At 37.0% G+C, this 11,198-nt stretch overlaps 2 protein-coding genes across 3 annotated transcripts; both read left to right on the top strand.

Moving 5' to 3' along the window:
• The first annotated feature begins 106 nt into the window (after positions 1 to 106).
• LOC147532194 (ACT-like superfamily protein) lies at positions 107 to 3,945 on the top strand. The gene is made up of 7 exons (XM_086649537.1): positions 107 to 407; positions 1,366 to 1,417; positions 1,602 to 1,716; positions 1,836 to 1,903; positions 1,985 to 2,683; positions 3,154 to 3,258; positions 3,364 to 3,945. The coding sequence occupies exons 1-7, from the start codon at positions 340 to 342 to the stop codon at positions 3,694 to 3,696; spliced, it is 1,440 nt and encodes a 479-aa protein (XP_086505663.1). The 5' UTR covers positions 107 to 339; the 3' UTR covers positions 3,697 to 3,945.
• Positions 3,946 to 4,325: 380 nt separating this feature from the next.
• Positions 4,326 to 9,633, top strand: LOC147532195 (calmodulin-binding receptor-like cytoplasmic kinase 3). 2 transcript variants are annotated; one of them, XM_086649539.1, is made up of 7 exons: positions 4,326 to 4,752; positions 5,853 to 6,069; positions 6,330 to 6,616; positions 7,301 to 7,460; positions 7,549 to 7,638; positions 7,821 to 8,119; positions 9,135 to 9,633. In XM_086649539.1, exons 2-7 carry the CDS (start codon positions 5,955 to 5,957, stop codon positions 9,345 to 9,347), a joined length of 1,164 nt encoding a protein of 387 aa, XP_086505665.1. In that variant the 5' UTR covers positions 4,326 to 4,752; positions 5,853 to 5,954; the 3' UTR covers positions 9,348 to 9,633. The 2 variants fall into 2 exon arrangements, with proteins under 2 accessions (XP_086505665.1, XP_086505666.1); XM_086649540.1 differs by having other exon boundaries at positions 7,872 to 8,119.
• Positions 9,634 to 11,198: the final 1,565 nt, after the last annotated feature.

The raw sequence follows: 11,198 nt of genomic DNA on the forward strand, positions 1-11,198 counted from the left end.
ACTAGTCATCTTTAGTCTTTAGAAGACCATTTTGGTGAATTGATCAACTTTAGGAGGCCAAAATAGAATTAAACTCGGTCCGTAATAGGAAACCAATTCTGAATTTGGTCCAAAAATCAGAGGTTAGAATCAAATCATGAACTGAGAAGCGAGAAATCAGGAGAAGAAAAAAAATGTCAAAAATTTATGGCCTTTCAAACACATCTCTTTCTCTTGATTTCTGATTCCTCTCTGATCCATTCATATTTCATTCTTGACCCAATAAATCTCTCTGATCTTTCTTTCTGAACCCAAACTTCTTCTTCTTCTTCTTCTTCTTCTGGCATTAGACTTGATATCATGAAGGTTTGTTGGCCATACTATGATCCAGAATTTGAAAATCTCAAGGAAAGGGTATATGGTCCTAGGTCAGCATTTTCTCATTCTTCTTCTTCTTCTTCTCATTTAATTTATTAACTAATACCCATTTTAATATACTTTACTGAAGTAATTTTTTTTAATGGAAATGATTCATAATGGCTTCCATAAAGTTAAATCTTTTATTGAATATATCACAATTATGCTTTATTAAGGTGAATTGTTTGTCAAGCTACAAGCAATTCCATTTCGTGAAATGTTGATAATGAACGATCAGATGATCCAATTGGATCAAGGGGAAGGTGTCATTTTGATGTTAATTAGGTTGAAAACAAAGAAAAGGGAAAATCTAACTCGAGTCAGATCTGAAATCTGACTCAATTATTGAATGGACTCAGTCAGATATCAGTTGTGTGTTTATGTCCGGATAGTGATGTCTGACTCGTCTGATATTGACTGCGATAGTCATTACAAAGGCATAGATTAATCAATACGATGTGATAAGCAGAATACAGTATAAATGGAAGTGCAAATCCAGGATTATTGAACTTGGATAAAAAATGAGTGGGTCGAGTGCGTAATCTTCGAGGGTCCTTTGGGTTTTCATGTTATTCGTAACGGTTATATAGATATAGTGCAATTTTTTCATGTCAAAATGACATGCTATAACTACTACGTGGTTGTGACGCGTGCCTCTTAGGTCTTAGCTGTGAGATCTTCACACGCCTTACATCTGTGAGGTTGTTTGTTTGAAAACAATGCTGATCTAGTTCATGGCCTATTAAAAGTAGAAAGCCTCGTGGGATTCTCACGAACAGAAAAGCATTTAGCTATGATGCTTACCTATCAAAATGTTTGGGATAACATGCTTAGATAAAAGGGCGTGCCGCTCATCCGAACTTCACCTTAAAAAGCAAATTAGTATATATCGTCTTCATTGGAACATGTACGTCTTTTGGTTCTGCTTATTTAGATCTATAATGCATCACGAGTGTTGTTTGATTTCAGTTGCCAAGTTTGCATCGACAATGAAAGCTGCAAATACTGCACAGTTGTTAAGGTACGCATATATGTTAACACATAATCTGTCAGTGAGTGTTGTACATGAGGCGGTGTGGCCGGTTGTTTAGAGATATCAACAATGTCGATGTGACGAACCCGTTTGATCAGAGCTAGAACAATGTTCTACTGAAAGTTTTTCAGATAGAAGAATGTTATATACAAACATAATGGGGTTGGTGCAGGTAGATACAGTGAACAAGCAGGGGCTCTTACTCAGAGTAGTTCAAGCCTTAACAGACATGAACCTTATCATCTCCAAGAGCTACATTTCCTCTGACGCAGAATGGTTCATGGATGGTAATTAACTCATTACTTGATTCCTGACTACCGACATTGTGAATGGTGTAGAATTCAAACACTCACATATTGTTTTTCTCTATCTCGGGTTTTCACTAGCTACCTCTGTTATGTTGCAGTTTTTCATGTCAAGGATGAAAGAGGAAACAAACTTACTGATCAAAAGCTAGTCAATTATATTCAGCAGGTACTATGGTAGAACTAGTCCATATGTTCATAACTAATCTTTAACATGAAAATCTAAATATGGGTCATGTCTATATAACAGAACATGCAGGGAATTTCCGTAAAAAAAGAGCCATTAGATTCAAATGAGGTTAAAAGATCAATGAACGAAGCCCCTAATGTTTCAGCAGACCATACAGCAATTGAATTGACAGGGGCGGATCGACCTGGTCTGTTCTCAGAGATATCAGCAGCCCTTACTGATTTAAGATGCAATATTGTAGAAGCTCATGCTTGGAGCCATAATGACTGCCTTGCTTGTGTTGCCTATATTTCTGACCAGTACACTTCTAGTCGCATCGATGATCCTAATCGACTTGCTACCATTAAAGATCATCTTTCAACTGTCATTCATGCAACAACTTCCGTTAATCACACTGAATCTTTTAATGAGCAAAGAGTAGAAACCGCAGATCTTCCTTCTGAAGGAGTAAAAGAAGGGATAATGATAACAAATGTTGAGCATCGGTTGCACCAACTTATGCTTGCTGGTCGTGATTTTGAAGTGCCTTTAGGGCATTTGAATAGTAGTTTATCTTCTCCGACATCTATAAATGGTGAAGAACATGGAAGAAAGACAATTGTTTCAATAGAGAATTGTAGGGAGAAAGGGTATTCAATTGTGAATGTCGAGTCTAAAGATCGGCGAAGGCTTATGTTCGATACAGTATGCACCCTAACTGATATGCATTATATGGTTTTCCATGCTGCCATAAGTTCCCGTGGAGATTCTGCAATTCAGGTGTTTTCCTCTGCCCGCTTAGTTTCCTTTTAAATCAAGAACTTAACACAAAAACATACTTCCCTCCAGTAACAACTTACATCATTCAGGTGGTGTTTGTTTTTTTATCGTCCGAATCAGACTCGCTTGAGTCTGACTTGTCTGTATTTGGGTCATCTAAGTCTGACTTATTCTAGTCAGTGGGACAATAGTCATTTTAGACAATGTACTCTTAATTAAGGTGTATTTTATATCTGAGGCAAATCAGCTCAAAATTAGACCGAGTTAGCCACTCAGAATGGTATGGGGCACGAGGCAGATAAGAAACAAACATTCCGGAATCTAACTTGAGTCGATTCAGATCTAAGATCTGAGGAGAAAAACAAACATCACCTCAGTATGCAACTCTAGAGTTCCACTGGAAGCTTCAAAAGATATTTTACCGATCACGACACTCAAGTTTGCTAATTTCTAACATGCTATTGTAACAGGAGTACTATATTCGGCACATAGACGGGCACACGTTGATTACAAAGGCGGAGAAAGAACAGGTTATTAAATGCTTAGAAGCCGCTATAGAACGGAGAGTATGTGAGGTGGGATTTCTATGATAGACCTTGAATAGTCTTTTACGTAAGTAGTTCTCATTGTTCAACTACCTTGTCGAATTCTACTAATTATGTTATATTTGTTCGAGTAAGGGTGTCCGATTGGAGTTAACGGCACTCAATAGGGTAGGCCTACTTTCCGACATCACTAGGATACTCCGTGAAAACGGGCTTGTCGTTGTTAGGGCGGATGTGGCAACTCAAGGGGAGAAGGTGAAAAATGCATTCTATGTTCGAGATGTCTCAGGAAAAAATGTAGATATGGAGATTGTTGAGTCGATGAAGAAACAAATCGAACCACTTGCTCTTGAAGTGAAGAATGATCAACCATGGCCAATGACTCTTCAAAAGCCTCGATTCTCTTTCAGTGATCTGTTTAAAGCACAAGTTGCTCGCTTGTCTCACAACTTCATCGCCATCAAGTGAAGAAGCTCACTGTGTTTTTCATCATCCAGTGGTAAATTTCATGTAAATATTTTGCTTTCATTCTTATTAGTAAAATAAGTATGTAATTTAACTTTGACATTGTAAATAGTAGTATGTAAGATCAACTAAGAAAAAGAACCTTGAATTCTTGATAAAAAAATAACTAAAATGTGCAGACTAGTTATACAACTGCAATTGATCGATGTAATGAAGATGGTAAAATTCAATCTCTTTATTTTAGCTCTTTCACTTTCGGTTCTTCACAAACATGTTGAGTCAAAACTCATATCTTTTGTTTCGATCTTTATTTGCCACAAGTAGTAGATATTTTTTTCTCGTGGTCTAAATCTGTACGATCTAAACCAAGGAACTTGAATTCTACTAATATCAGACAGTCTGACAAATCAAACATGTTGAGTAACAAATCATATCTTTTGTTTTGGTCTTTATTTGTCTCGGGTAATATGTTTTTTGTTTCTCTCATGGTCTAAATCTGTACGATCTAAATCAACTGAAGTTGATTTCTACTAGTATCAGACAGTCTGACAAATCAGACATAACGAGCTAGACAAAAATAAACATTATACGAAAATAAACATATAGAAATCCGAGAGTCAGGGACGACAATAGATAGTTTGAACCCGAAAAAGGAACAAAATGTCTTCATCATTTTGGATGAGGCAAGAGTATTGGGGTTGAATAGAGGTAAACTAGTTGTTCTCTTGACTTCTTTATATTGACTAATAAGAGTTATTCAACCTTTTCCTGCTCATTAGAAGAAGCTTTGGGTGGATGGATCCCTATGACAATTTAGAAATGAATGGTCTGGATGGGTTCTTACTATGGCAGCCAGGAAGAACTTCAACTACTAAAACACACAGTCAAATTTCCTGCACACGGAGAGGGAGCGCGTTTACATCACAACTCTACAACTTTTCTTCTCTCTCTCTCTCTACTTTTCTTCTTCTTCTTCTTCTTCTTTCCGCATTACTTCTCTCTCCCCCCATGAATTATCATCCTCGGCCACACTCCAGCCAGCTTGCTTCAAGTAATAAGGTCAGTTTTCTAGTAGCAGAAGTGGGTTTGTACTTATAGCTGCCATGATTCATCTAATTCTCTTTTTTATCTCTATACTTGTTCTGGGCTTGGTTAAATTTTAACAATTCAATTGCTTCTTTGTGGGGGTTTGGTTAAATTTTAACAATTCAATTGCTTCTTTGTGGGTGTTTGGTGGTATGGGTATTAAGTGAATTGTGTAAACAAATACTGGGGTTTGGATTTCTTTACTTCTAATGATTGGATGAATAAGAGATATGCATGAGAGGTTAGCTAATATTGTGATTTGGTACCAGGTGTTAGCTTTTTGTAGTTTTTGTTTGTTATTGGTTTTAATTTCTAGTTTTGGTATCAAATTATTTAGTAAATATTCATTGGATAAAGGTTTCAATCGAGGGTTTCGTATTTTTCTTGATTAAGTGAATTGGGTATTGAAGAATATTGATAAATTTGGAGTGGACAGTTGCTGATTGTGTTGTTTTTGTTTCACTCAGATCATCTAGTGTGTTTCCTTATCTGTAATGTGAATATAGGTATCCAAGAAACTAAGTAGGCGGATTCCCGAGTAATTTGAACTTGGCAGGGGCGCGAGCATGAGCCTAGTTCGGCGAACTAAAATTTTCCTTAATTTTATTTTCATCTTTTTCCGTGTGAGTGTCTAAGGTTTTTATTAAGAGAGAAAAATCTGAAAGACGAAATTGACTGCGTAACTTGTACAAAGATATTTAAGATTTATGTATGATGTCCGAGCCTCTTCCTCTGCTGACTCTGATGACATGGAGCTCACCCCATCTTGACTAGAGTCATTTCCGAGCCCAACTGCTTAACCGAGAATGTAGTTGAATTTGATAAAGTAGTGCTTTTTAGTGGATATTTGGATCCTTGCTTTAGTTATATCTAGTTTTCTCAGTAAATATGAAAATGATCATCATATTCTTACGATTTCCGAATGAAATTAGCTAGGTATATGAATATTTTACTGATATTTGATTTTTTTGGTTACGAGTTTCAAATAGTCGTAAGTGTGACAGCGTAAATGTTTCTTCTTTTTTACTTTTTACTTAAATATCGCACGGGTTTTAACAAAAAAGAATGTGCAGGGGAATTGCCTCAAAGGGCATCTAAAGAATTACTAGCCTCAGGAGCAGATAATTCCTAAGATTCACAAACTTAATGGGAGCTCTTTGTTAGGCCAAAATACTATGTCAATGGCTGTAGCAGGAACGTTCTTTCTGTGTTGCGATTTAATATGCTCCTGCTTTCGTTCTAAAAGAAAAGATACATCAGAAGTTGTTCTCACCAAGGACCAAGATTCAAGTGAGTCAAAATTACTTCTCATATAAAAGTTTGAACGAATTCCATTTTCTTTAATGATTTTTTGGTTATTTTCCTTGGGTCCATTTGAAAGTTTCGTATACATGCTTTATGATCAACCTTCTATTGAACTAACTGTAGGATTCTTAACCATTATTACTAAGTCAATCTTTGCCTGAGAATATTTTCTTTTCGAATCTTCAATTTTTCTCTTAGAATTATGTACTCGTTTGTTCCTAACCAATAAATCAACTTTGTTGCAGTGGATTCGACTCATTCACGTTCCTCTGTGGAATTAAGTTCTTCTTCGGAAAAATCATCAGGCAGTCAAGATCGAGTACCTGCTAGCCAGTTTCGGGGGCTCCCTAATAACTCTCGGTTCTCTCCCAAACAGACAGGAATTGGTTCTGTACATCTCAACATGAGTCAGGTTATGAAAGCTACTCAAAACTTTTCACCTTCGTTGAAAATAGGCGAAGGAGGCTTTGGAATTGTCTACAAGGGCCAGTTACCAAATGGCCAAATTGTTGCCATTAAGCGTGCAAAGAAGGTAATGTTAATTTCGTTACATTATTACTACCAAACTTATAGTAGCATACTTCAGTGTTTCAGATTTAATTGAGAAATTTTGGTTGGGTCAGACCAATTAAACAATTCGCCCATTCCATGAAAATGGGTCTTCTCTGCGAGAAACAAATCAAGTTACAATGCTTAATGTGTGTCTTTTGCCGTGAAACTAGTTCCTGGCGTCACCAAATGATGTGAATTAATGTTAGCATTTCGGGTTCAAATATTCTGGAAAAACTTGAAGTCGCAGGACATTGAAAGTAGTTGTTTTCTTTAGTTCGTCATATTTATATAATTAGGACTACGATACTAAATGTCGACAAATGTTTACCCATAGAACCAATTCCAATGGAACTCAACTGTCAAAAAAATTCGCTTACAGCTACCTTTCGTATATATTTCCATTGAAAATGATTGAAATAACAATAATATGTCCTGGCGGAAGAAAAAAGTATATGAATTGATCGAGTGGAAATGAAACAGGAAACCAATCTACGAGCTGAATACTTAATCCTCTAAGTGCCTCTAATTTCTTTCAAGTGTTTTTGTGATGAACGAAAGAACTTGAATAATAGAATTTTTGCTTTGTGTTGATGATCTCATCTGCCGAATTTCTTACTCGCTTTAACAAATAGTATGTGAATTGATCAGTGTCAAAATGAAACAGGAAACCAACCTACAAGCTGAGTTCACCAGTGAAATTGAACTTCTATCAAAAATTGAACACCTAAGTCTTGTTAAGCTTCTTGGTTATGTCGATAAAGGGAGTGAACATGTTATAATTACAGAATATGTTCCTAATGGTACTCTAAGGGAACATCTAGATGGTAAGTTCCGTTCCTTTGGAGGATTAATAAATGCGTATTTAGATAAGTAGATTAAGTAACTCAATATTTTGGATGCCACTTTTGGCAGGTCTGCGTGGAAGAACACTGGATTTTTATCAACGCCTGGAAATTTCCATCGATGTTGCTCATGCTCTGACTTATCTTCATCTATATGCAGGTAAGTTCTTTAAACATACTCTATGTTAGACGATGGAAACGTTTCTTCATTATTGTTATGGCCTTATACTAAGTTAAACCCGTATAGTTTTTCAATGATTAAACTCAAACAGGAACCTGTTTTGGGTTTTCTATTGCAATCAAAATATAGAACTGATGTTGAACCTTAATGTTATGTCTCAGAGGGTCAAATAATACACCGAGATGTGAAGTCATCGAACATTTTGCTTACAGAGAATCTCAGAGCTAAAGTGAGTGATTTTGGTTTTGCAAGAGCTGGTCCATCAGATGTTGACCAAACACATATATCCACAAAGGTCAAAGGCACGGCCGGTTATGTTGACCCCCAGTATATGAGTACTTTTCAACTCACTCCCAAGAGTGATGTGTTCTCGTTCGGAGTTTTACTTGTAGAACTTTTAACTGGGCGTCGACCAGTAGAGTTGAGCAGAGCTCCTAATGAAAGGATTACACTTAAATGGGTAAGTATTTTCCTTTTTCTAAATAAGATTCAATTGTTGCTCCGCTTTTGAACAAAGTTTAGAGATGTCTAATGTCGTTGAGAATTACAAAACTAGTATACTCCTTATTGTAAAGATTTCGGTGAACCTCAAGGAGTGTCTGCATTCTGCAACTTCCTAAACACAAATATATCTTAGGCCGATAAACGGAACTAGATGGTCGTAGGATGTTATCTGTAATACTTATAATCGATTTACTTGAGTTTGTATGCTGTGAGTGCTGCATTTGGTGGATATTAGTAACCTGGGCTAGCTTGCTAAAAGTTCCTTTTATAGGGGTTTAAATAGCTTCAAATCTTTCCAAATTATCTTATATAGATTGGGTGGATCCGTCTGTTACAGCAACCAACATAAAGCATCTTCTATACATAAATCCTGGCTCCACCTATGTTGGTAGATTAGAGGTTACCAACGAGCCGTGTTAGACCATTTTCAGGCCTAACATGGCTTGTTTATTAGATGTATATGTTATTACGGCACGCCCCATTGAAGAAAGGATTGTGCTGACCTGCCAGAACCCTTTTTTTTTTTTTTTTGAATTGTTCAGCGTGTGCCTCGAACCCTTGACCTTAGGTGGAAGCTTATACCTCTTACCAATCCAACCAAGGGTTGATGGCCCTGCCAGAACCCATTTGACCATGAGGCGCGCCTCGCTAAGGGTCATGCACCGTAAGGCACATGGGTACCTGGTAGCGCCACGGGCAGCTAACAGCCTGTGCCACCACGGCATGGCCTGTTGATAACCTCTATGTATAGAATAAAGATTGTAGATTTAATACGGTAAAGGTTTTCACAAGCAGGATCATTACTAATCCGAGTCTTGTCTAGCTCTGGTGTTTGGGTCAAACCATTAATCGCGCTACCAAATTCAGAAAGAAATAAAGCCGTGCGTGTTGATTTTTCAGTTGAGAAAATGTGTTGATTTTTCAGTTGGTTATATTTAAGTGATTGCTGAATTGAGCTTGAAAATGTGCAGGCTTTCGACAACTATGATAAAGGAAGATTGGGGCAGATTTTGGATCCTTCAATGAAAGAAGTAGTGCATTCCAAGATATTGGGAAGGATGTTTGATTTGGCTTTCCAGTGTGCAGCGCCTACACGTCAGGATCGACCAGACATGAAGGAAGTGGCACAAGAACTTTGGACAATCAGGATGAACTATCTTAGGAGTGTCAAAAGAGGAGGGTAATTCTATATACCTTCACATTAATTTGTACAGCCAGCTTGATCAAATCCAGTTTTACATCCTTCGACGGAGATGGGGGAGAGCAGTTTCTTTTTTGAGTTTTAATTGATCTTAAGGTTTGAAAAGATTATCAAGAGATAATTGAATGAACATTCTTGTCTGATTCAGACGTTGACATGTAATTAAGAAAAAAGAAATTCAGATTTAAAATACAGCTTGTAGTTTTTGATCAAGTTGAACACTTAACCAGCTAAAAGAGTGCTAATAAGATCTTTTGGAGATCAAGAAATTGATGGCATAGTAGAAGTGTTGGATTCTTGCTTAGACAATGGGGGTCTCTTGAGAATTTAATATCTTGTTTTTATTCATGAATTAAATGTGGTACTTTGAAGTTTTCATTTGTTACCCTTTATAATGGGTTTTCGGAAAAGTTTGAATGGATTTTATGTTAAATTTTCGTCACGTAGAACAGTCGAACCAAACCGGTATCGGTATCAAAATTCGGTATAGACATACCGATTTGAACTTCAGTAACTTCGTGAGCCAAAAACGGTAGACTCCAGCCAGATTATTCAACCATATTTAGTTTGAGTGTACCATCTCAACTCAAGAAACTTAATTTAAACTACTAAAGTCGAAATCGGTGAGGTCGTGTGGTTTTCCAGTCACATGAATGAATAGTTACAAAGAAAGTTCCTTTTTTTTATGCAATGGAAATACATTAATAAATCACAGAGTTGTTACAATAATGCTGAGAAAGAAATTGAGGAATACTAGTAAAAATGCAGTTGCTGTTCTCCGTTCTCGCTCATTTGGCTAATCTGTTCGCCGTTTGAATTGTACTTTCTATTGATTAGGTGAATTTGAAGCTGAGGAATTGCGTATGAAATTGTTGAATATTGGAAATGTGCATGTTGGATTTCCATTGGATCACAATCTTCTTTTGCAAATGAGTAATTAAAGTTTTATTATTGCTTTAGCTTCACTTTCCTCTGCTGTTCGGGCTCTACCTGTGTTGGCTATAACCATCATAAATTGTCATTGTTGTCGTGAATAATAACAAAGTCCATTCCTATCAATTCATTAGTTTTAAAGGATGCATCCGAGTTTATTTTCACATATGGTTGTTTTGGAGGGATCCATCTATGTACTTTGTTTTAATTGTGTTTCTTTGATTTCATGTTCATATTAAAAGGGAATTAAAAGGGAAGGAAAGAATCTGGTGTATGACTAGTGGTGGCCAACGGGACGTGCCGACACGGAAACGGACCGGCACGGCCCGTTTATTTGAGGACACGAAACGGCACGGAACGGTCCGTTCCGTGCCGTGTCGGGGCTGGGATTTTAGAGCCCCAGACCCGTTAAACACGGCCCATTAGACACGCAGAAACGACACGGAACGGATCGTACACGGCACGGCCCGTGGGCACGGAACGACACGGAACGGAAATGGCAACAACGACACGCTAGCAACAGCCCAATTTAGTTATTTGAATTTTTAAGAATTACCTAGGGTGTACTAACATCCTCAAAACACTTTTAATTTCTTTTATTTTAAAAAGTTACTTAGGGTGTACAACACCCTCTTTTCCAATAAAATAAACAAATAAAGTGGTAAAGATAGTCCCACACCTAAACCACAAAATATAAAGTAAATGTGGAGAATCTTTATACAACTCTTTTCCAATAAAATAAACAAAGATATGACATAAACTCTAAAGTTTTTGTACATCACAATTTTTTACTTGAAAAAAAATGTAATGTTTCTTTTATTAGTTTTTTTGAACAAGTAAAAAAAATATTTATGAATGGGTCGGAGCCACGGGAACGCCACGGAACGGCCACGAGAACGAC

This window comes from Eschscholzia californica, unplaced genomic scaffold (genome assembly GCF_041429995.1).
Source record: "Eschscholzia californica isolate CP2 unplaced genomic scaffold, dmEscCali1.0.p SCAF_6, whole genome shotgun sequence".
Lineage (NCBI taxonomy): Eukaryota > Viridiplantae > Streptophyta > Magnoliopsida > Ranunculales > Papaveraceae > Eschscholzia > Eschscholzia californica.